At 45.2% G+C, this 25,612-nt stretch overlaps 1 protein-coding gene across 3 annotated transcripts in view; it reads right to left on the reverse strand.

Moving 5' to 3' along the window:
- LOC106554817 (carbonic anhydrase 15) overlaps positions 1 to 25,612 on the reverse strand; it is a 46,796-nt gene that overhangs the window by 15,714 nt on the left and 5,470 nt on the right. The window contains exon 1 of one of the 3 annotated variants that reach the window (XM_087705698.1): positions 6,950 to 7,370. The exons of 1 other annotated variant lie outside the window; for it this stretch is intronic. In XM_087705698.1, coding sequence (XP_087561824.1) covers positions 6,950 to 7,013 — 64 coding nt within the window. In that variant the 5' untranslated portion in view covers positions 7,014 to 7,370. Of the gene's footprint in view, positions 1 to 6,949; positions 7,371 to 25,612 lie in introns of those variants that run through there. One more of the 3 variants, XM_087705696.1, reaches the window with a different exon arrangement.

Here is a 25,612-nt window from a genome sequence, read left to right on the forward strand (position 1 = left end):
ACCAGGGGTTGTGACACAAAATACATATACATATACATATACATATACATATACATATACATATACATATACATATACATATACATATACATATACATATACATATACATATACATACATATACATATACATATACATATACATATATAAATCTCTGTGTGTGTGTTGTGTGTGTGTGGAATACCTCAAGCAATTTCAACCAAACTTGATACACAGATGACTTACTCACTGGGGAAAAAAAATACTGTGGGGGTTAGACACCCCTAAGACCCCTTGGGGTGTTTGTTCTGTTAAGATACAGCCTGTTGTGCCTTAAAGTGGCTTCTACTGTACAGCACAGTGGAGTTGCCATGGTAATGGCTTCACAGTACTCCACAAGGGGGCTCCCTCTGGCAAGGAGGAAGATCCAATATTAGAAATTACGTTTGGTCCGGACATTTTCCCCCTATAAAAAAAATACCTGGGCAACGCCAGGTTATCAGCTGGTAGGAAAATAAAAGCAAACAAAGAACTAACTCTGGTGGTAGACCCAAGGGTGTTTTTTCAAAAGTTGTTTTTTCCTTGAAGTCCCTTCTCATCCAAGAGGCTCAACGGGCTGAGATAGTCAGCCAGTTCCAGGCCATGATGCAGTCCCACTGGAACGAGGCCTTCCGGCTCCTTGCCACCAGCGATGCTTCCCTCCAGCCTTCACCCAAAGCCCTGTACCAGGAGACTCAAGCAGACCCCAAGTCGGAATTTCTGCACCCCTCCAGCCTGCACAAAAAGACCCCAAAGGGGGAGACTCTCTGCAGCAACACAAGCGTTCATTGCACGTATCCACCCCAGGGACCCCTGATTTAGTGCAATATTTCTGTGGACCACCAACATTTTATCACCAGTTGGTGACCCCTGGACTAAAAGACCACCCAGGCCTTTCAAAACCCTATCCTTCTATGTCCTGTGTGCTAAATTCCCACTGTAACAATTCGTACAACACAATTCCAAATATTACTCGCCCCTCTACAGGAAAATTGAAGGGACAAGAAATCTCATTTCATTTTTAGCGGGGCCAAAAAACATCAAGAAGAGACGGTTTAGCTTGTCGTTCCAATCTCCCAGGGAGGAAGACTTCAAATTGGGTTGCGGAAGAAAGAAGCAGAGATCAATTTCTTTTTTTAAAAAAAAAAAAAGATATATATATTTTTTCAAAAACTCCAAAGTCACAGCTCCAGAGAAAACCACGACGCACCTTCACCCCGCACGCTTTAAGGACAGAAGTCCCCTCCCGTTGTTTCTCAGACAATCGTTTTGGATTTAGCTTTATTGCTTGCAATCCAAAATCATCAGGAAGAGAATTTCGCTGGGCAATCAATGGTGTAATGGAAAGCGAACACCAGGAAGTTTTAACTGAGCCGAGCTTATTAACAAAATAAATAAATAAAGATTCCGACTTTTCTCTCTTGATTGATCGGTTGTGAGTTAGAAGCTTTGGAGACAGGCTGGGGGACGGGGACAGAGGGAGGGAGACACGGCAGGTAGCCATCAAGAAGGTGCATCTGAAAAGCCACGTTTGATATATTTTCCACCCCTCAGTTTAGGGACTTCTTTTTTAGAAACGAAGATTTGTAGCTCAGGATTGAGCTGGGGGGGAGGGTCCCCTGTGCTCTCTGAGCTCGGTGGTTTTCTTGCAGATGTTTCACTACCCAGCTAGGTAACATTATCAGTGCTAGAAGAGAATGGAGTTTGTAGAGAGGAGGAGGAGGACTGTGGGGTCCTTGGTGCTCTCTGAGCTTGGTAGTTTTCTTGCAGACATTTCACTACCCAGCTAGGTAACATTATCAGTGCTAGAAGAGAATGGGGTTGGCAGAGAGGAAAAGGAAGACTGTGGGGTCCCTGGTGCTCTCTGGTTTTCTTGCAGAAGTTTCAATACCAAACTAGGTTACATCATCAGTGCTAGAAGGGAGGGGGCTTTGTGGAGAGGAGGCTAACTGCTTGTGTTTGCCTGTAACTCTCCTGTCTTGTGCTTACTTGGAAGAATCACCTATTGGTATTGTACATTTATTCATCTATTCTTATGTATATAAAGAAGTTAATGAATCTTGCTGCATCTGTTCCCTGAGTGTGCTTTCTGGATTTGAATTTGTGCAACAAACTCTGACATTCCAAAACTTTAAAAATGCTTTTGATCTTCTCCCAAAACCTTTTCAATTCCTGACCAAACCCTCTACCTTTTTTTTTCCTTCCGTCTGACCTCTCCGTTGCTCTTTTTTTTTAAAAAGAGGGTGGGGGAAATATCTTTCTTCACTTTTCTTTTTATCTTCCGTCTATGAATAATAGATCTGAAAAGCCTTTTAATCATACATTGATAGCGGCCTCTCTCTCTCGCTGAACTCTTCCACGTTCAATATTAGCTTTTATCCTCTGATTGATCCCTGCAACCTGCCCCCGTTTATTTTTATAACATCCCCTTGGCAGGATGATTGACTTCTCACCCATCCTGCAAATCTTTTCCATTCACATAATCCTCGACGTACGACCAGAACCGAGCCCCAATTTTTTTTGTTGCTAAGGAAGGCAGTTGTTAAGTGAATTTTGCCCCCTTTTTTCAGTATAAGGTCTCCTGTTGGAGCGGGGGGTTGGACTAGAAGACCTCCAAGGTCCCTTCCAACTCTTGTTATTCTGTGTTCTGCACAACAGAATACAGCAGAACAATGATGGGGGGAAAGTCTTGGATGCAATTTGGGTCAATAAAAAAAGGCGGGGAGAATGATATTGCCCTAGATGTATAGAGGAGATCAACTTAACTGCTCTTTAGAAGGACAGATCCTGAAGAGGAAAGTCAAAGATTATGGCAAATCTAGACAGCATACTAAAAAGCAGAGACATCACTCTACCAACAAAAGTGTGTCTAGTCAAGACTATGGTTTTCCCAGTTGCAATGAATGGATGGCTGTGAAGTTTGGACCATAAGGAAGGCTGAGCGCCAAAGAATGGAGGCCTTTGAACTCTGGTGCTGGAGAAGACTCCTGAGAGTCCCTTGGACTGCAAGGCGATCCAACCGGTCAGTCCTAGAGGAGATCAACCCTGACTGCTCTTTAGAAGGCCAGATCCTGAAGAGGAAACTCAAAGACTTTGGCCACCTAATGAGAAGGAAGGACTCCCTGGAGAAGAGCCTCATGCTGGGAACGATGGAGGGCAAAAGAAGAAGGGACAGCAGAGAAGGAGGTGGCTGGGTGGAGTCACCAAAGCAGTCGGTGTGAGCTTAAATGGACTCCAGAGGATGGTAGAGGACAGGAAGGCCTGGAGGAACGTTGCCCATGGGGTCGCGATGGATCGGACATGACTTCGCAACTAACAACAACAACAAAGAGGAAGGAGAAGAATTAAGATGATGGATCACAATCATGGTAGATCGTAGTTAAGATAGCACACGATAGTACACAACTTTGCAACCAACAACAACATAGTTATATTGTTACCATTTATTGTGATGAATCTAATAACAAATATGTGGATTATGACTGTTCAAATAATTGGACCCAGATCACACGCTGTTTGATGGAAATGGAAAGTAATATAAATAAAGCGAATAAAACAGGAGGGGCGAAAAAGGAACTCCAATTACATCATAGGATGGACTCTAAGCACTTCCAAAGATGGGGGGAGGGACATGTGGACAAGTTTTGAAAAGTTACAGGCAGCCCTAGAGATGCCAACACAATGCCCTGATGATGCCCCTTCCGCGTTGAACGCTCCTAGTAGAACAGTGGTCCACAAAACTCTCTCAAACTCCCCTAAAGAGATTTTCTCTTGAAGAGTCTTCCAGAAAAGAATACAGAATACAAACAGAGTTGGAAGGGACCTTGGAGGTCTTCTAGTCCAACCCCCTGCTCAAACAGGGGACACTATACCATCCTGGGGCAATGGCTGTCCAGTCCTTTTGGAGAATCAGTTGTCCAACTCTCCTTTGGAACAGCTCACTATAATTATAATATAATTATAATCCCTGATTAAATGTAGAGTGAGCAGCCCAAAATACAAAGCCAGCCTTTCCCAGATACTCATTTCCAGGACTATGATGGGAACATAGGTTCAATCAATCAGAATACAGCTGGAAGGGACCTTGGAGGTCTTCTAGTCCAACCCCCTGCTGAAGCAGGAGACCCTATAGCAGGGGTCACCAACCTTTCGGACCTCAGGGACCACTAAAGTCATAATTCTAAAACCCACAGACCACTAATGTTTTTTTAAAGATAAATAGTATTTATTGCAATATAAAAAATGCAAATAATTTTTCTGCGGACCAACAAAATTTTCTGGTGGACCACCAGTTGGTGAGCACTGCCCTATAGTATTGTGGACAAACAGTTGTTTGGAAGGGACCTTGGAGGTCTTCTAGTCCAACCTCCTGCTCATGGAGGAAACCCTGTGCCGCTTCAGACAAATAGTTGTGCAATCTCTTCTTTAAAAACTCCAGTGTTGGAGCATTCACACCTTCTGGAGGCAAGTTGTTCCACTGATTAATTGTTCTAACTGTCAGGAAATTTCTCCTTAATTCTAGGTTGCTTCTCTCTTTGATAGGCTTCCATCTTCTTGTCCTGCTGTCAGGTGCTTTAGAGAATACGTCAACACCCTCTTCTTGGTGGTAAAGGTAATTAGCACATACGTGCTAATCGTTCCTGACTCTAGGGGGCGGTGCTCATCTCCGTTTCAAAGCCGAAGAGCCAGCGCTGTCCGAAGACGTCTCCGTAGTCATGTGGCCGGCATGACTCAACGCCGAAGGCGCATGGAATGCTGTTCCCTTCCCACCAAAGGTGGTTCCTATTTTTCTACTTGCATTTTCACGTGCTTTCAAACTGCTAGGTTGGCAGAAGCTGGGACAAGTAACGGGAGCTCACTCTGTTACGCGGCGCTAGGGATTCGAACCGCCGAACTGACGACCTTTCTGATCGACAAGCTCAGCGGCTTAGCCACTGAGCCACCGTAGCCCTTCTTGGGGACAGCCCCTCAAATCTGTGACAGCCCCTGAAAGGAGGAACCCCCCCCCCTGCCTCTCCTCAGGAGAGTTTTGGCCCAAACGATCTTCTCTTGAGTCAACTCCACTCCTACAAAGCATGTCCTGGAATAGAATTTGACATCAGCTGAGGAACAAAGCAGTGAGTATTGGATCTCCAACGGACAGCTGTCACTGAATGAGCTCAACAGCCAACCAAGTTGGAAGACTCCGCATGGGAGAGCCAAAACCCGAGAACGATTTGGCTCTCTCCCGCGTGTGCAGGGTTTGACATTTGCGCAGTAACTTCTCCCACAAACCAACAGGTGGTTTTTTGAGCGAGCGGATCCAAGTTGAGGGAAAAGGGCAAGGTTAAAGATAGATCCGAGAGCTTCTCCTCAAAGTAGATCTCGGCCGAAGAGTTCCAGCTTACAGTGGCTTAACTTCAAGGGCACCCCAATGAGTCGCCCCCCCTTCCCCAAATGTTGTTAGCGCAAGGAAGAGCACCTCAAGGGGGGGGCAAATGGCAGGGGTTGGTCTGGAGGAATCATTAAGGCTTCCTGTGGGTTTTTTTTAAAATAACTTTTGGGTTTTATATTTTTCTTTATAATACATCACATTTCCAGCTGTGCAGGGACAGTACATTGGCTGTATCTGGTCCTTTTTGAGTATACATTGTTTTATACACCCGCAAATGGCAGGGGTTGGTCTGGAGGAATCATTAAGGCTTCCTGTGGTTTTCTTTTTTTAAATAACTGTTTTGGGTTTTATATTTTTCTTTATAATACATCACATTTCCAGCTGTGCAGGGACAGTGCATTGGCTGTATCTGGTCCTTTTTGAGTATACCTTGTTTTATACACCCTGATTATAACCAACATTCTTTTAATCATACATCTATAATCTCTTTTAAATGCATAATGTTGCACGTCCTAGTTATAGACATTATTTTCATAATTGTACTATAACATTCTATAGATTTCTCTTTCTCCTTTCCCCTCTCTTCCTTCTCTTTCCTTCTCCTCCCTTTTCCTCTTCTCCTCTCCTCTTCTCCACTTCCCTCTCTCCTACTCCTCTCCTCTGGTCCATTTCCTTTTCTCCTTTCCCCTCTCTCCTTCCCTCTTCTTCCTTCTCTTTCCTTTTCCTCTTCTCCTCTCCTCTCTTCTCTCTCCTCTTCTCCACTTCCCTCTCCTTCCCTCTCTCCTACTCCTCTCCCCTGGTCCGTTTCCTTCTCTCCTTTCCCCTCGCTACTTCCTTCTCATTCCTTCTCTCCCCTTTTCCTCTCTCCTCTTCTCCATTTCCCTCTCCTTCCCTCTGTCCTACTCCTCTCCCCTGGTCCATTTCCTTCTCTCCTTTTCCCTCTCTACTTCCTTCTCCTTCCTTTTCTCCCCTCTTCTCTCTCCTCTTCTCCATTTCCCTCTCCTTCCCTCTCTCCTACTCCTCTCCCCTGGTCTGTTTCCTTCTTTCCTTTCCCCTCGCTACTTCCTTCTCCTTTCTTCTCTCCCCTTTTCCTCTCTCCTCTTCTCCATTCCCTTCTCCTTCCCTCTTCCTACTCCTCTCCCCGGTCCGTTTCCTTCTCTCCATTTCTCCATTTCTCCTTTCCCTCTCTACTTCCTTCTCCTTCCTTTTCTCCCCACTCTCCTCTTCTCCACTTTCCTCTCCTTCCCTCTCTCCTACTCCTGTCATCTCATCTGTTTCCTTCTCTCCTTTCCACTCTCTCCTTCCCTCGTCTTCCTTCTCTTTCCTTCTCCTCTTCTCCTCTCTCCTCTTCTCCTCTCTCCTCTTCTCCACCTTCCCTCTAAGGCTTTCTATTGAGGGACTTGATTCCTGAACTCAAACGATTCTGCTCCGTTGGACAGAACTTGAGGCTCAGACTCCAAAAGGGGAACCCACAAATCTATGAGTTGCACATTCCCCCCTCCCCAAACTCTTAAGTTTGCACCCGACAGTAGAAGCCACACCATCCTTCAAACTCACCTGTTGTCCCTGTATGGACCATCCAAGAAAGAGCCAGGAAAGTGATTCCCAGAAGCTCTGGCATTTTTTTTTTCCCTCCTCCACTTGGGAGACCTCGAGAAAAAAAACTCGGTGGGAATTCCAGTTGGGGGAGACTCCGGCAAATGGGCAGGCAGGCGTAGGTCCTTGGTTTCCCTCTTGACAAACCCCAAGGGAATGGCGTGAAGGGCTGGCTGGTCAGAGCGTCCTTGGGAGGGATGGAGGATGCTCCCTCAGCCTCCGCCGCTGTCCAAAAAAACAAAACACACCGAGAAGGAATCCGGAGGTTCAGCCTAGCGGCTGTTAAATATTCATCGCAAGGAGAAGAACGGTGGCTCTTTTTAACTCCTTGTCTCCTGAGAACGGAGGGAAGGAAGGAAGAAAGGAAGGAAGGAAGGATAAAGAGGAGGGAGGAAAGGAATGGAGGAAGGGAGGGAGGAAGGAAGGAAAAGAGATAAAGAGGGAAGGAGGAAACAAAGGAAGGAAGGAAGGAAGGGGGAGGAAGGAAAAGAGATAAAGAGGGAGGAAGGGAGGGAAAGGAGGGAGGGAGGAAAAGAGATAAAGAGGGAGGGAGGGAAAGGAGGGAGGGAGGGAGGAAAAGAGATGAAGAGGGAGGGAGGAAAAGAGAGAAAGAGGGAGGAGAGGAAGGAAAAGAGATAAAGAGGGAGGGGAGAAGTGAGGGAAGAAGGAAAAGAGATAAAGAGGGAGGGAGGGAAGGAAGGGAGGGAGGGAGGAAAAGAGATAAAGGGGGGAGGGAGGGAAAGAAGGGAGGAAGGAAAAGAGGTAAAGAGGGAGTGAGGGAAGGGAGGGAGGAAGGAAGGAAAAGAGATAAAGAGGGAAGGAGTGAAGGGAGGGTGGAAGGAGAAGAGATAAAGAGGGAGGGAGGGAAGAGAGGGAGGGAGGAAAGGAGATAAAAAGGGAGGGAGGAAAGGGAGCGAGGAAGGAAAAGAGATAAAGAGGGAGTGAAGAAAAAGAAAGAAAGAAATATGAAAGAAAGAAAGAAAGAAAGAAAGAAAGAAAGAAAGAAAGAAAGAAAGAAAGAAAGAAAGAAAGAAAGATAGATAGATAGATAGATGGAGGTGGGGACGATGACACAGGGTCTATTTATAGGGGAGGGAAACCCTACGAGGAATTGCCTTGGAGGCAAGAGAAGACGACGACGCTGACATCTGGGGTTTTTTTTCCTTAGGAACTCCTGCTTCCCTACTGGACCATGGATGGATGTCGAGGGATGGAAAAAAGGATGCGAGCCAAGATTGCACTGAGGTGGGAATGCAGTGAGGAAAAGGAGGAAGGCTTGGCATGAATCTTCTGCCCTCACCCCCCAGCCTTAAAAATGTACTAGGGTATTTTTATTATTATCTGTTGCTCGTTATTTATTTATATCCTGCCTGTATTTTTTTATACATCACTTGAGACAGAGAACATATTCAACACACCTTCCTCCCCCCCCCCTCCTCTTTCCCACACAATGACAACCCTGGGAAGTGGGTTGTGGGGGGAGGGACAGAGACAGACAGACAGACCGGCCCAAATACTGGCTTTCATGTCTAAGACAGGACTAGAACTCACTGTTTCCTGGTGAGTGGCCCAAAGGCACCCAGCTTATTTTCATGGCTAAAACAGGACTAGAACTCACTGTCTCCTGGTGAGTAGCCCAAAGATACCCAGTTGGCTTTCATGTCTAAGAAAGGACTAGAACTCACTGTTTCCTGGTGAGTGGCCCAAAGGCACCCGGCTGGCTTCCATATCTAAGACAGGACTAGAATTCACTGTGTGAGTTCAGGTGTGTTGGGTATATCTGCCCCCTCGAGCTATTTAGAAAAACAGAAATAAATCATATCGTGGATTTTGCTTTTTCTTCATTTCTCACTCGTTGGCGCTGAAATTATTCCAAAGGAGATGGGTTTTAAGAGCTGCCTTTGAACGGCACACTCTTGTTCTGTACTTTGAAGTTGCTTCAGTGCTTGGATTCCCCTGGGATTTCCCCCCTGCTCCTTTGATCTCCCTGGGTTTTTCAATTTCCCCCCCCCTCGATTGTCGAGTTGATTTTGGATCGTTTCGTTTACCCTGAAGGGACCTAATGTGACATTTCATGCTGGGTGTGTTAATATTCCTTTAGTTCCAATTCTTTTCCCACACAGCAGTCTACTCAGATCTTGGAAGGAAGGGTGGGAATGAAATGGAATAGGGATAGGGATAGGGGTAAGGATAGGGATAGGGGTAAGGATAGGGATAGGGGTAGGGGTAGGGGTAGGGGTAGGGGTAGGGGTAGGGGTAGGGGTAAGGATAGGGATAGGGATAGGGGTAGGGGTAGGGGTAAGGATAGGGGTAGGGGTAGGGGTAGGGATAGGGATAGGGGTAAGGATAGGGATAGGGGTAGGGGTAGGGGTAGGGGTAGGGGTAGGGGTAGGGGTAGGGGTAGGGATAGGGATAGGGGTAAGGATAGGGATAGGGATAGGGGTAGGGGTAGGGGTAAGGATAGGGATAGGGATAGGGGTAAGGATAGGGATAGGGATAGGGGTAGGGGTAGGGGTAGGGGTAGGGATAGGGGTAAGGATAGGGATAGGGATAGGGATAGGGGTAAGGATAGGGATAGGGGTAGGGGTAGGGGTAGGGATAAGGTAGGGTAGGGTAGGGCAGGGCAGGGTAGAATAGAATAGAATAGAATAGAATAGAATAGAATAGAATAGAATAGAATAGAATAGAATAGAATAGAATAGAATAGAATAGAATAGAATAGAATAGAATAGAATAGAATTCTTTATTGGCCAAGTGTGATTTGACACACAAGGAATTTGTCTTTGGTGCAGATGCTCTCAGTGTACATAAAAAGACAAGATACATTCGTTACCGATCATAAGGTACAACACTTTTAATGATAGCCATAGGGTACAAATAAACAATCAAATCATACTAGGAAATGATCAATATAAACCGCAAGGATACAAGCCACAAAGTTACAGTCCTGCAGTCATAAGTGGGAGGAGATGGGTGACATGAGTGATGAGAAGACTAATAGTAGTAGTAATGCAGCCTTACTGAATAGCTTGACAGTGTTGAGGGAATTAGTTGTTTAGCAGAGGAATGGCGTTTGGGGAAAAACTGTCCTTGTGTCTAGTTGTCGTGGTGTGCAGTGCCCTATAGTGTCGTTTTGAGGATAGGAGTTGAAACAATTTGTGTCCAGGGTGCGAGGGGTCTGTAGATATTTTCACAGCCATCTTTTTGACTCGTGCAGCATACAGGTCCTCAATGGAAAGCAGGTTGGTAGCCATTGGTTTTTCTGCAGTTCTGATTATCTTCTGAAGTCTGTGTCTGTCTTGTTGGGTTGCAGAGCCAAACCAGACAGTTATGGAGGTGCAGATGACAGACAGAATAATAGAAGTGCACCCCATAGTCAAGAAGAGATGGTCTATTCCTCAATGGTCAACCATTTCTGATCCATGTTTTTTTTATCTTCTCCGAGATATTTCTATCTCCAATTTATTTCTCATCTAGCTCATTTTTATTTCTTTCTATTTCTCATTTATTGCTCTCTATAGAACATTTTGTCAAAACACTACAACTATATTGGATGGCTGTCTGTGTTCTTCCTTGAGGACATGAGCACTTGAGGGACTGTCCCAGAGAAGGGTGGTGGAGGTGGGGGTCAACCTATTCTCCAAAGCATCTAATGATTGGACAAGATGGAATGGATGGAAGTTTGCTAAAGAGAGGTTCAAGGTAGAATGAAGGAGAAATTTCCTGAGAAGAAGAAGAACAACTTCAGAAGTTGTGAGTGTTCCATCCCTGGAGGTTTTCAAGGGAGACTGGACAATCCATTTGTCCTAAGTGATACAGGGTCTCCTGCTTGAATAGAAGGTTGGACTAGAAGACCTTCTATCCCTACTATTCTATGTTCTATATTCCTCTCTAGTGAATCATTCCAAAGGATTAATGGGGTGTTGAACATTTCCATGGTCCTCCACGTTTATTGACATATCCCTAGAGGTCATAGATGGGACTATGCAAAGATGGCTACATCACAGACAAGATTGCTTGGGACCTAGTTTACGGCATGAGAAGTCAACCATGTTGGTTTTGAGAGCTTCTGGTAGACTCATCCCAAAATTATCTAACAAGGTAGAGATGATTGACTTATTGATCTCGTCTTGCAGGCTATACAACCTGATATGTTACAAAAGCGAGAACAGGCACAAGCAGACACACAAGGTTTTGAGACCTGGAAACTTCCTCCAAAGACCAAGTGAAGGACAGTCAGTGAAATTTGGGATAACGTAGCAAGATCAAATGAGCAGAGAAAAATCCCAGGGGATTGAAACACCGAAGCAACTTCAAAAGGCGGACTAAGATCCTGTCATTCACGTCCAACTGTTTTAAAAATCTGCCACTGCATTTTGCTTAGCTTCTCATTTTTCTAACCCTTATTCCTCATCGGCTTAAGTGAAAGGAGGTTGAGCAAATTTGCAATTATCCGTGACCCGTCAAAAGCGCGGACGACAAAAGCGCGATCGACAAAATCGCGCCTTTGACTTCATCACAGCGCGACGAAAAAGATCGAAAAATTCAAATAAAAATTAATAAAAATTCAATTAAAGCAAGCCGATTCACATAAAGGTAAGGGTTAGGTTTAGGGTTAGGGTTAGGGTTAGGGTTAGGTTAAGGGTTAGGGTTAGCTTTAGAGCGTTAGCGTTAGCGTTAGGGTTAGGTTAAGGGTTAGCGTTACATTTTTCGTTACTTTAATGGTTAGGTTTAGGGTTAGGTTTAGGGTTAGGTTAAGGGTTAGGGTTAGGGTTAGGTTTAGGGTTAGGTTTGGGGGGCTTAGGGTAAGGTTTTCGTTTTATTTTTACATTTTTTCGAACTTTTTCGTCGCGCTGTGATGACGTCACAGCGCGCTTTTATCGAGCGCGATTTTGTCCTACGCGCTTTTGTGGTGGAACCCAATTATCTACTGTATTTCTTTCTATTAATGTACTATGCTCTCCCCTTGTAAATCATGCACTTGGGGAGTATAAAATAGAATGACAAAGTTGGAAGGGATCTTGGAGATCATCTAGTCCAACCACCTGCTTAGGCAGGAAACCCTATACCATTTCAGACAAGGTGGATGGATGGATGGATGGATGGATGGATGGATAGATGATAGATAGATAGATAGATAGATAGATAGATAGATGGATGGATGGATGGATGGATGGATGGATGGATGGATAGATAGTAGACAGACAGATAGACAGATAGATAGATGATAGACTGATAGACTGATCGATTGATTGATTGATAGATAGATGATAGATAGATAGATATAGATGATAGATAGATGATAGATAGATAGATAGATAGATAGATAGATAGATAGATAGATAGATAGATAGATAGATAGATGATAGATGGATGGATGGATGGATGGATGGATGGATGGATGGATGGATGGATGGATAGATAGATAGATAGATAGATAGATAGATAGATAGATAGATAGATGATGGATGGATGGATGGATGGATGGATGGATGGATGGAAGGCAGGCAGGCAGGCAGATACCTTGTTACTCCAAAAATAAGACAAGAAACAATGAGTGGAAACTTAACAAGGAGAGAAGCAACTTAGAACTAAGGAGAAATTTCCTGACAGTGAAAACAATTAACCAGTGGAACAGCTTGCCTCCAGAGGTTATGGGTGCACGGGAGGCTTTCAAGAAGAGACTGGATAACCATTTGTCTGAAATGGTATAGGGTCTCCCGCTTCACCCGTGGTGGCACAGTGGTTAGAGTGCAGTACTGCAGGCTACTTCTGCTGATTGCCGGCTGCCAGCAATTTGGCAGATTGAATCTCACCAGGCTCAAAGTTGACTTCCGAGTTGGGTAAAATGAGGACCCAGATTGTTGGGGGCAATAGGCTGATTCTGTAAACCACTTAGAGCGGGCGGTAAAGCACTATTAAGCGGTATACAAGTCTAAGTGCTATTGCCCTTCCATCCATGGTGCACAGTGGTTAGAATGCAGTATTGGAAGCTAACTCTGCCCACTGCCGGAAGTTTGATCCTGACCGGCTCAAGGTTGACTCAGCCTTCCATCCTTCCAAGGGGGGTAAAACGAAGACCCAGATTGTTGGGGGCAAGAGGCTGACTCTGTAAACCGCTTAGAGAGGGCTAGAAAGCACTGTGAAGCGATATATAAGTCTAAGTGCTATTGCTATTGAAACCCAGGGGGTTGGACTAAAAGACCTCCAAGGTCCCTTCCAACTCTTGTTATTCTGATTAACTCTAGGAGCTCAGAGGTTGACTTTTTGAAACAGATAGAGGTAACTGAGAAATGTATTTCCACTATATCTGGAAGGTACCAATGATGTGGAGAATAGAGAAAGTTTGGCTTCTTTTAGTCTCTGTCTCTCTCAGCTTTTCCCCAGAAAGCTCTTTTGTGTTCAACATTCGTGGCAATCAGAGATTTTCGCAGCTGCCCTGAATATCAAACAAAGCCTTCTTTAGAGGGTGAGTACTTCTCGCCCCCAACCTCTGTGGTGCCCTGGACAGCTGTGAGCAAAGCCAGATGGCTATAGAAGAGACTATATGTAGCTCAGCTGAAAGTTACCTAGTTGGGTAATAAAACATCGGCAAACTAACAACTGAGCTCAGAGGACTTCCGTACTTTCTTCCCTTACAAATATACACAGCGGTACTATAAAGCTACTCCATATTTTTTTAAATGTAGCCCAGGGTTGAATTGTGGAGTCTTTGGTACTCTCTGAAGTTGATGGCTTGCTTGCAGATATTTCTGTTGTGGTCCATCAGTGGTCAGCGGAGATAGCGGCAAACTCGGACAGTGAGGAGGTTGGAGAGGAACATGGGCCAGTCCTGGAGTCTGGGGAAGGCTCGGACGAGGGATCTGCGTGGGAGGCAGAGATAGAGCCAGGGCCGTCCAACAATTATCAGCCACCTTCGGAGTCAGAGGTCAGTGGGGCAGAAGAACAGCTGAAGCCTGTTTCTGATGCACGCCTGCGCAGTTGCCAGACGAAGGGAACAGCTAAGGAACAGGGGCCGACACGTGGGTAAAGGCACAGGTGGATGGTGAATGGCCCCTCCCGTAAGGAATAAATGGGAGCGAAAGGGGAGTGGAGTTTGCAGGAGACAATTAGTTCGCTTATGATTGTGAAGATTTGCTTATTGGAGTTTGTGACTCTTTGCCAGGTATTTCATTGTACAGCAGTTGTGACTAGAAGCTCTTGGCTTGGCAACTCTCCAAGGACTGATACAGTCTGTGGTTGCAATTAAATCTTGAAAGACTGATTGGCGGGACTTTTCTGGATGTGAAAGCTAGGAATTCACATTAACCCCTCCAAAAAAAGTGGGGTGTTTGCGGGAGGAGTCTGCTTCGTGATTGTGTGAAGCCTAGGTCAGAATAATTTCATTATCCAAGTAAGCAACATCTTCAGTGAGAGCTAACTCTGTTTGCAAGCAAACCATCAAGCTTAGAGAACATCCAGGACCCACAAAGTCAGGAAACGCGGTAAATAATGACTATTGAATAATGAGGATAGGTAAACATTATGATTAATAGGCTTGGACAATCCTGGTTAGAAATGTGATGGTTATATGATGTTTATAATGCTTGATGTTATTAACTAGTTGTAGATAAAACTGAATAAGGTATTTAATTACTGTATTTTTGGAAGTATAAGACGCACCTTTCCCACCCGCTAAAAGAGGGTGGAAAAGTTGATGCATCTTACACAGCCATTATTGGCCTCGCGAAGCCCCGCCCCCACATCCCATTTTTGCAAAAAATGGACTGGTTTTTTTGCAAATACAGAGGCATTTTTGCCTTTCCCCAGTCCCCAGAAGCACTCTGCAGGCTTCAGCAGGGTTGGGGGAAGGCAAAAATGCTCATTTTTGCATAAAATGGCCCGTTTTCCACCTGTTTTTTGCAAAAACAGAGGCCTTTTTGCCTTCCCCCAGCCCTGCTGAACTCTGTGGAGTGCTCCTAGGGGCGTGGAGGACAAAAAATTGTTTTTCTTACGTACTTCTTCAAAATCTTGGTGCGTCTTATACTCCGGTGCGTCTTACAGCCCGAAAAATACAGTAAATAATGGAAAATGTTTAATAAGGATCTGTGAAGACTATAATGACTAGATTATGAGAATAATAGCGATAGCTGCTGTGTGCGTAAAAGTTATTATTTGTATTTAAAAGAGATTATACCCAGTCGGTACATTGCCATTTGTGGAAATGGAAATTTTATATCTAACCAAGAGAACTGAATTCAATTGAAACCACTGAAATTCAATGGTGAAAAAAAGTAAGGTTCTACATTTAGGCAAGAAAAATGAAATGCACAAGTACAGTATAGGTGGTACCTGGCTCAATAGTAGGAACTGTGAGAGGGATCTTGGAGTCCTAGTGGACAACTATTTAAATAGGAGCCAGCCGTGTGCAGCAGCTGCCAAAAAAGCCAACACAGTTCTAGGCTGCATAAATAGAGGAATAGAATCAAGATCATGTGAAGTGTTAATACCATTTTATAAGGACTTGGTAAGGCCACACTTGGAATCCAGCATTCAGTTTTGGTCGCCACAATGTAGAAAAGATGTGGAGACTCTAGAAAGAGTGCAGAGAAGAGCAACAAAGATGATTAGTGGACTGGAGACTAAAACATATGAGGAACAGTTGCAGGAACTGGGTATGTTGAGTTTAATGAAAAGAAGGACTAGGGGAGACATGATAGCACTCTTCCAATATCTCAGGGGTTGCAACAAAGAAGAGGGAGTCAAGCTATTCTCCAAGGCACCTGAGTGTAGAACAAGAAGCAATGGGTGGAAACTAATCAAGGAGAGAAGGAACTTAGAACTAAGGAGAAATTTCCTGACAGTGAGGACAATTAATCAGTGGAACAAGAAGTTGCCTCCAGAAGTTGTGAATGCCCCAACACTGGAAGTTTTTAAGAAGATGTTGGATAGCCTTTATCTGAAGTGGTGTAGGGTTTCCTGCCTAGGCAGGGGGTTGGACTAGAAGACCTCCAAGGTCCCTTCTAACTCTGCTATTGTATTTTAATTGTAGAATTTAAAAAAAGAATATTTAAAAAACATTCTGGAGGACTCTAGCTGGACTCTGCAAAGTCAGTTCTTTGGAAATTTACTCGCTGGCTCGGCATCCTGACTCCCATCAATTATCATTAGAAAGTTTCTTGGCCGAGACATTCCCCCATGTAAATAGCTCAAGGTATTATTTCAGCAAGGGTTGGCAGGAACAATCCCAGACTTTTTATGGAGAGGCTTGAGTATGGAATGCAGGCGACCTGGTTCATGGTGATCTAATAAACAGTGATTGGGTTGCATGTGACTTTAAGCCAGCTCATGGACCACTAAATTCATAATTTTAAATCCCACGGACCACTAATATGATCTGCCTAATGACCGGCTGGGTGGGCGTGGCTAGGTGGTCAAGTGATTGGGTACAAGCTTGTACTCAATCCGGATAAGACCGAGTGGCTGGTGTGTTTCCCTCCTACTAATTGGCCAAGTTTTCCATCTCTCAGGCTGGGGGGGTCAAACAGTACGCCCCTCAGACAGGGTTCGCAATTTGGGAGTCCTCCTCGACCCACAGCTGACTTTCGAACACCACCTGTCGGCTGTGACCAGGGGGGCATTTGCCCAGGTTCGCCTGGTGTACCAGTTGCGTCCCTACCTGAACCGGGAGGCCCTCACAACAGTCACTCGTGCCCTAGTGACCTCTAGACTGGACTACTGCAACGTGCTCTACATGGGGCAGCCCTTGAAGAGCATTTGGAGACTTCAGCTTGTCCAGAATGCAGCCGCGCGAGCGATCGTGGGTGCACCTCGGTTCACCCACATAACACCTATCCTCCGCGAGCTGCACTGGCTGCCTACTGGTCTTCGGATACGCTTCAAGGCACTAGTCATCACTTATAAAGCCCTTCATGGTATTGGACCTGGGTACTTGAGAGACCGCCTGCTGCCAATTGCCTCCAATAGACCGATCAGATCCCACAGAGTAGGCCTCCTCCGAATTCCATCCGCCGGCCAATGCCGACTGGCGACTACCCGGAGGAGAGCCTTCTCTGTGGCTGCTCCGACCCTCTGGAACGAGCTCCCCATGGAGATTCGAACCCTCACCACCCTCCAGGCCTTCCGCAAAGCCCTTAAAACCTGGCTGTTCCGACAGGCCTGGGGCTAAAGAGCTTTTGCCCCCCTCCTCGAATGGTATGGTTGTTGTGTGTTTTTAAATTGTGTATTTATGTTCATCTTTTTATCCCCTGTCTGTACCCCCTTCCCTGACCAAATTGTGAGCCGCCCTGAGTCCCCTTCGGGGAAAAGGGCAGCATATAAATGAAATAAATCCAAATCCAATCCAATTCAATGTTACTCACATCGCGGGGAATCTCACCGGCCTCTATTCTCCCCCTCCCCTCCCAGCCACTCCTTGCCTGCCCCCCCCCCAGGGGCTCCTTAGGGTCCCAACAGGAAGCAGCTCAGAAAATTGGATCTGGCCGAGAAGGAGGCTCAGCAGAAGCACCTCACGGAGGACTAGGAGCATGGGCTTTCCAAGCAGAGGGAAGACCTGCGGGAGTGCAAAGCCAGATACCGGCGCCTGGAGGCTCATCGGGCTGAGATGGTCAGCCAGTTCCAGACCATGATGCAAACCCACTGGAACAAGGCTTGGAAGGGACCTTGTAGGTCATTTAGTCCAACCCCCTGGCCCAAGCAGACCCCACACCATTTCCGACAGATGGGCATCCCAGTCTCTTCTTGAAAGCCTCCAGTGATGAAGCTCCCACAACTTCCAAAGGCAATTTCTGTTTCATTGGTTGATTGTGCTCGCTGCCAGAAAATTCCTCCTTATTTCCAGGTTGAATCTCTCCATCCATTATTCCTTGTCTGGCATTCAGGTGCTTTGGAGAATAGTTTGACCCCCTCCTCTCTGTCACAGCCCCTCAAATATTGGAAGGCTCCTCTCCAGTCTCCCCTGGCCCTTCTCTTCCCTAGACTAGCCATGCCCAGTTCCTGCAATCGTTCATCATATGTTTTAGTCTCCAGGCCTTTGATCATATTAGATTCAGGCAACTTCTGTTCCATGGGTTAGATTCAGGTTAACAGAGTTGGAAGGGACCTTGTAGGTCATCTAGTCCAACCCCCCTCCCTGCCCAAGCAGGAGACCCGACACCATTTCTGACAGATGTCAGTCCAGTCCCTTCTTGAAAGCCTCCAGTGATGAAGTTCCCACAACTTCTGAATAACAGAATAATAACAGAATAACAGAGTTGGAAGGGACCTTGTAGGTCATCTAGTCCAACCCCCTCTCCCTGCCCAAGCGGGAGACCCTACATCATTTCCGACAGATGTCAGTCCAGTCTCTTCTTGAAAGCCTCCAGTGATGAAGCTCCCACAACTTCTGAAGGCAACTTCTGTTCCATGGGTTGATTCTTCTCGCCGTCAGGACATTTCATTGTATTGTGCAAATCCTCCAATTTACTAAACCAACTGAATTTAGCTTCATTTATTTTATTTTTTAAAAAATACTCCATTATAAGCCAAGCGCAGCTTGAGTTTAGGAGCAGGTGTGAGAAGCTAGAAGGTCCATCGTGGAGAACGTGATGGAGGTTGAGGTAGGCATTCCTGCTCGCGGGGGTAAGACAGATCTGTTGTCCCCATTCACTCTTGTGTATCTTCGCTGCAGTTTTTCTCCCAGGGTTAAAAATGGTAAGTTGGTTCAGAAAAGGCTCCCGAATCTCAAAATGAGCTAAATTGAGCAGTTGGCTTAACAGCAGGCAACAGAGATTCCGCAATTCCGCTGCCAAACGCAACAGATGTGGGTTGAAAGAAAGCAGACGAACGTAGGGGAAAGGAGATCCGTCTTTGTCAGCTGCGACATTCCCGGCGGGGGAATTGCTCCTTGGGTGGAAGCAAGAACACGCATACTTGATGGTGGGAGGTGTCTTCATACAAACAACAAAATGACATAACCGCCAAAAAAAAAAGGAACAGATGGAAGGAGAGAGACCCTGTCGGAAGGGGCCCTGGAGATGTTCTAGTCCAACCCCCTGATTAGGCAGGAAACCTTACACCCCTTCAGACAAATGGATATCAAACATCTTCTTTAAATTTCCTGTGTTGGAGCATTCACAACATCAGGAGCAGTGGTGGGTTTCAAAAATTGTTTGAACCTACTCTGTGGGTGTGGCCTCCTTTGTGGGAGTGGCTTGCTGCCCATGTGACCGGGTGGGAGTGGCTTGCCGCCCATGTAACCGGATATGAAGATGCCGACAACACTTGTCAGAATCACCTTAAATTACCTGACACACAGCACTGGCATGCATAAGAATATGATGTAAACTTGTTTTTTAAAAGGCATCTTTGGTTTGCGTTAAAACAACTTCAACACAGGCAATGTTCTGATTGCACCACAAACGCAGTAGTCATCCTTACCTTTCACAGAGGCACTGAGTTTTATAAATATGAGCATGATAGTGTAGAATAATCATATCCAAGGACCAGTGGTGGGTTTCAAAAATTTTTGGAGTCTCTTCTGTAGGTGTGGCCTGCTTTCCGGGTCCACTGATGGAACCTCTTCTAATCGGTTCGGTAGATTTGACGAACCGGTTCTACCGAATAGGTGTGAACTGGTAGGAACCCACCTCTGATCTGGAAGCAAATTGTTCCACTGATTAATTGTTCACACTGTCAGGAAATTTCTCCTTAGTTCTAGGTTGCTTCTCTCCTTGGTGAGTTTCCATTCGTTGCTTCTTGTCCTGACCTCCCTAGAAATGGAGATTTTACAGCATCCTTCCCCTGCCACGCCCACCAGGCTACGCCCACCAAGCCACACCACGCCCACAGAACCAGTAGTAAAAAAAACTTGAATCCCACCACTGATGCTCGTGCTAAATAACATATTTTGAAAAGGAATTTTTTTTAAAAAAAATACAAGCAGACGATTGTCAGGACAAGGGCCAAATAATGTTGGCAAGAAAGGGCATATGCCGGAAGATGAAAATCCAAATGAATGATGGGAATATCGCTGGGCATCCCCTGTTGGGATTGAGCGCAACTGTTAACCAACTGACTTGGAACAGATGGTGAGAGATGCAGCCAAAAGTGTAAAGCTCTGATATGCAAAGGAGGGAGAGTGGGAAGGAGAGGGACGAGGTATTTCAAATGTTTGAAAACCTTCAGGATTATCCAATATCAGGGGTTGCCACAAAGAAGAGGGAGTCAAGCTTTTTGCCAAAGCACCTGAAGGCAGGACAAGAAGCAATGGGTGGAAACTAATCAAGGAGAGAAGCAACTTAGAACTAAGGAGGAATTTCCTGAGGTTCCACCACAAATGCGCGCACAACAAAAGCGCGCCTGACTAAACCGCGGTGTCTAAAGCGCGGTGACAAAACCGCGTGACGAATTAGTGACTAATTAGCCCTAAAGCGCGCCGACAAAAGCGTGCCGACAGAAGCGCGCTGTAACCTAACCCTAAACCTAACCCTAAACCTAACTGTAAATCGTACCTTAAATGAAATCGCGCTTCGGTCGGCGCGCTGTTGTCGGCGCGCTGTTGTCAGCGCGCTTTTGAAATCGCGGTTTTAGCGCCGCGGTGTTGTCGGCGTGCTTATGACGTTTGTGCTTTTGACGGGTCACGATTTCCTGATGGTGAGAACAATTAATCAGTGGAACGACTTGCCTCCAGAAGTTGTGAATGCCCCAACATTGGAAGATTTTAAGATGTCGGACAACCATTTGTCTGAAACGGTATAGGGTTTCCTGCCTAGGCAGGGGGTTGGACTAGAACAGTGTTTTTCAACCTTTTTTGTGCAAAGGCACACTTTTTTCATGAAAAAAATCACGAGGCACACCACCATTAGAAAATGTTAAAAAAATTTAACTCTGTGCCTATATTGACTATATATAAAGTAATTCTCCCACGGCACACCTTACACTATGTCACGGCACACTAGTGTGCCGCGGCACAGTGGTTGAAAAACACTGGACTAGAAGACCTCCAAGGTCCCTTCCAACTCTCTTATTCTACAATTCTAGTGTGGAAAGGATGACGTGCCTCGCTTTTAATTTACATGAAAGGTGGAACATGATCAGCGAAGTAAAGACAAGGATCGAGAAAGCTCGAATAGTGTTCTCCAACCTGGAAAAGGTCTTCTGCAGTCAACGACATAAGCCTGAAACTGAAAATCAGGCTTGTCAGATGTTATATCTTTTCTATCCTGCTCTGCGGAGTAAGAGAGTTGGTCTCTACTTGAAGAAACTAGAAGCATTTGAAATGTGGATTTATAGGCGGCTGTTACGTATAAGCTGGGTTGACAAATCACAAATGAGGAGGGGATAAGCCGGCAGGGAAAGCCAAATCATCAAAGCCATTAAAAAGTGAAAGAATATTTTGGATATGGGATGCGACACTCGGAAAAATACACCATCCTTCACCTAATCCTCCAGGGGAAGATTGAAGGCAAATGAGGTCCAGGCAGAAGAAGAAGATCGTGGCTTCCAAATCTAAGGGACTGGTTTGGACAAAGCTTGGCAGAACTTTTTCATGTGGCTGTTGACAAAAATAGGATTGCCAACATGATCGCCAACATCCAATGATGGATATGGTACAAGAAGAAGAATGCCAGAGAAAGAATGGTTGTAACTTCTCGTGATTCTCCATCAAAGCAATCTCATCTCCAAAGCTTTAAGAGGATCAGCCAGCTGCCTTAAACATTGGCTCTCAAACAAGCCAACCAAGAACCACAAATTCCAGATTTTAGTTGCCAACAGAGCGGAAAAACATTGGTTTAGAACATAAAAGGAAGAGCTTTCAGGGAATATTTATTTAAATTTATGTTCGTTGTGATGCCTTCAGCAAGAATGTTTCTGAAGCAAAGGGCACTGCAAATAATGTAATGTTGAACATTAATCATAAATAAATCATTTTTTCCCTACAAGGGCAAATCTTTTACATTTCTCCCGGTTCCAGGTAGATGACATTCAACTGTACAGTTTTATTTTTTCTTTCTTTATTGAATGTATAGTATAAGCTGTCCATCTCCCAGTTGAAGCGATTCTGTTCAATGACAAGTGTTATTCTGGGTAGAAATGACTAAATGTGGATGTTTAAAACCAGGGTGTTTCTCCTAAAGATCACCTGTGTATTTTTACAGGCATCCCACAAATACCAAAGTTACATGAATATTTGACTTTATAGAAAGGTCTTCTAATTTTTCAATACCTTAAAAGTATAAAAAATCTACTGAAAAAATATAAAGAACTTAAAATGATGACAATTGTGTACTATCTTAAATATGATCTACCATGATTATGATCCACCATCTTAATTCTTCTCCTTCCTTTTTGTTGTTGGTATTTGCAAAGTCGTGTCTGACCCATCGTGATCCCATGGATGTTTCTCCAGACCTTCCTGTCCTCTACCACCCTCTGGAGTCCATTTAAGCTCACGCCGACTGCTTTGGTAACTCCATCCAGCCACGTCCTTCTCTGCCGTCCCCTTCTCCTTTTGCTCTCCATCGTTCCAAGCATGAGGCTCTTCTCCAGGGAGTCCTTCCTTCTCATTAGGTGGCCAAAATCTTTGAGTTTCCTCTTCAGGATCTGGCCTTCTAAAGAGCAGTCAGGGTTGATCTCCTCTAGGACTGACCGGTTGGATGACCTTGCAGTCCAAGGGACTCGCAGGAGTCTTCTCCAGCACTAGAGTTCAAAGGCCTCCATTCTTTGGCGCTCAGCCTTCCTTATGGTCCACCTTTCACAGCTATATATTGCAATTGGGAAAACCATCGCCTTGACACTATACGCACTTTTGTTGGCAAGGTGATGTCTCTGCTTTTTCGTATGCTGTCTAGATTTGCCATAGCTTTTTAAACCTTCCTCTTTAACCCTTTTTTAATTCCTTAACCGAGGTGGGAAACTGTGCCCCCTTTGACTTGTGGACTTCAACTCCCAGAATTCCAGAGTAAACCCTAACCCATCAATCATCAATCTGGTCAGGTAGATGAAGGTTGTGTGTTTGCTTGTGCTTCCAAGAATCAATTGTTTTTCGATCTTGGAAACTTCAGGATGCATGGACTCCCGACTCCCAATATGGAGGCTGGGAAATTCTGTCTGTTGAATTCCACACATCTTAAAAAGTGGCCAAGTTTGGAAGAAAAAACACCCTGGCCTGCATTGTAGTGATTTACAATGTCTATTTTGAGCGTCAAAGTACCAGCTGTGTTGGTCGCCAGCCCAAAACAAGCCAATTTGCAAGCTTCAAATCCAATAATTCAGGGCTTGTGTCAGTTGGGTGCGAGAACATCTCTGGATCCTTCCAAATAGGCAGGATGATATCAGCCAAGTTTAATTTGTTTGAAGCCATTGTTTGGGGCCAAGACTGAAATTTACGCCCAGGGCCAACTATCTCCATTGTTAACACTATCCGTGCTGGATAAACCAATTCTCCTCTATTTGGCCTCAATGTTTTACATTCAATTAGATGGGGAAACCATCTAGTGACAGTCAGTTCGATCTAGCAATTAAGAAGCCAGACTAGAAGCTAGGTGACTGATTTTTAGTCCTACCTTAGGCATGAAAGCCAGCTGGGTGACTTTGGGCCAGTGACCAGGAGACAGTGAGTTCTAGCCCTTTCTTAGACATGAAAGCCAACTGGGTGCCTTTGGGCCACTCACCAGGAGACAGTGAGTTCTAGCCCTTTAGACATGAAAGCCACCTGGGTGCCTTTGGGACACTCAACAGGAGACAGTGAGTTCTAGCCTTTCTTAGGCATAGGAGCCAGCTGGGAGACTTTGAGCCAGTGACCAGGAGACAGTGAGTTCTAACCCTTTTTTAGACATGAAAGCTAACTGGGTGCCCTTGGGACAATCAACAGGAGACAGTGAGTTCTAGCCCTTTCTTAGGCATAGGAGCCAGCTGGGAGACTTTGAGCCAGTGACCAGGAGACAATGAGTTCTAGTCCAGTCTTAGGCATGAAAATCAGCTGGGTGACTTTGGGCCAATCACCAGGAGACAGTGAGTTCTAGCCCTTTCTTAGACATAGGAGCCAGCTGGGAGACTTTGAGCCAGTGACCAGGAGACAATGAGTTCTAGTCCAGTCTTAGGCATGAAAACCAACTGAGTGACTTTGGGCCACCAGGAGGCGAGTTCTAGTCTAATCTTAGGCATGAAAGCCATCTGGGTGACCTTGGGCCAATCTGCAGGAGCTGGTGAGTTCTAGTCCTGCCTTAAGCATGAAAGCCAGCTGGGTGACTTAAGGCCAGTCACTCCCCTATTCCAGTCCACCTCAACGGGTTGTTGGTTGTGGGAAAGAGAGGATGAAGGGGTCTATGGATATATTTGCCACCTTAATTATAAAAATATTCAAGATGGAATACAAATTAATACATGAACAGCATTGGTCAGACTATACCTTCAGCTAAGCTCTCTGATGGGGTAGGAAGTGGAAGGGGAAGAATCCTAATTTATTGTCGATATATTATGAGAATCTTGAAACTATCCCAAATTTCTTTCTATCCCAATTCATACGAAACAAAATCAAGAGAGGCATTGCTTGACATTCTTTCTCACCCTTCCTTATGGCATCAGACCAGGCCATTTCTTCTCTTCAAACCCCTCCTGTTCGCACCTTTCTCTGTTTCATTCTTCAACTCGAAAGCCAAATTCCTTCACGTCCCTTAATTTCCTTCCCATCTCTCTCGGCTCCGCAACCCCAAGGCAACATCATTGGGGCAAAAAAATCTACCCCGTTTCTTCATTTCATTTTCATGTTGCTGTTTTTTTTCATGGATCTGTTTTGAAAAATCTTACAGGACTTGGGAGCTGAAGAATGTATTTGAAACCACTGCCCTCTGCAGTTACAACAAGGGTATTGCAGGAGCTCTCCAAGGTAGAAAACTCCTACCTTAATTAAAATTGGGTCCAGCTCCAATTAAGAGGAAACTAGGTAATTGCAAAAGTGTGTCTAGTCAAGGCTATGTTTTTCCCAGTTGCAATGTATGTCTGTGAAAGTTGGACCATAAGGAAGATTGAGCGCCAAAGAACGGAGGCCTTTGAACTCTGGTGCTGGAGAAGAAGACTCTTCGGACTGCAAGGTGATCCAACCGGTCAGTCCTACAGATCAACCCTGACTGCTCTTTAGGCCAGATCCTGAAAAGGAAACTCAAGTACTTTGGCCATCTAATGAGAAGGAAGGACTTACTGGAGAAGAGCTGGGAAAGAAGAAGGGCAAAAGAAGAAGGGGACACAGAGAAGGAGGTGGATGGATGGCAGAGGTGCGTTCCTACCAGTTCACACCTATTCGGTAGAACCGGTTCGTCAAATCTACCGAACCGGTTAGAAGAGGTTCCACCAGTGGACCCAGAAAGCAGGCCACACCTACAGAAGAGGTTCCAAAAAATTTTGAAACCCACCACTGGTCCTTGGATATAATTATTCTACACTATCATGCTCATATTTATAAAACTCAGTGCCTCTGTGAAAGGTAAGGATGACTACTGCGTTTGTGGTGCAATCAGAACATTGCGTGTGTTGAAGTTGTTTTGACGCAAACCAAAGATACCTTTTAAAAAACAAGTTGACATCATATTCTTATGCAGGCCAGTGCTGTGTGTGAGGTAATTTAAGGTGGTTCTGACAAGTGTCGTC

This window comes from Thamnophis sirtalis, unplaced genomic scaffold (assembly GCF_051295495.1).
Source record: "Thamnophis sirtalis isolate CommonGarterSnake01/CBP01778 unplaced genomic scaffold, rThaSir2_p1.2 scaffold_2, whole genome shotgun sequence".
NCBI lineage: Eukaryota > Metazoa > Chordata > Lepidosauria > Squamata > Natricidae > Thamnophis > Thamnophis sirtalis.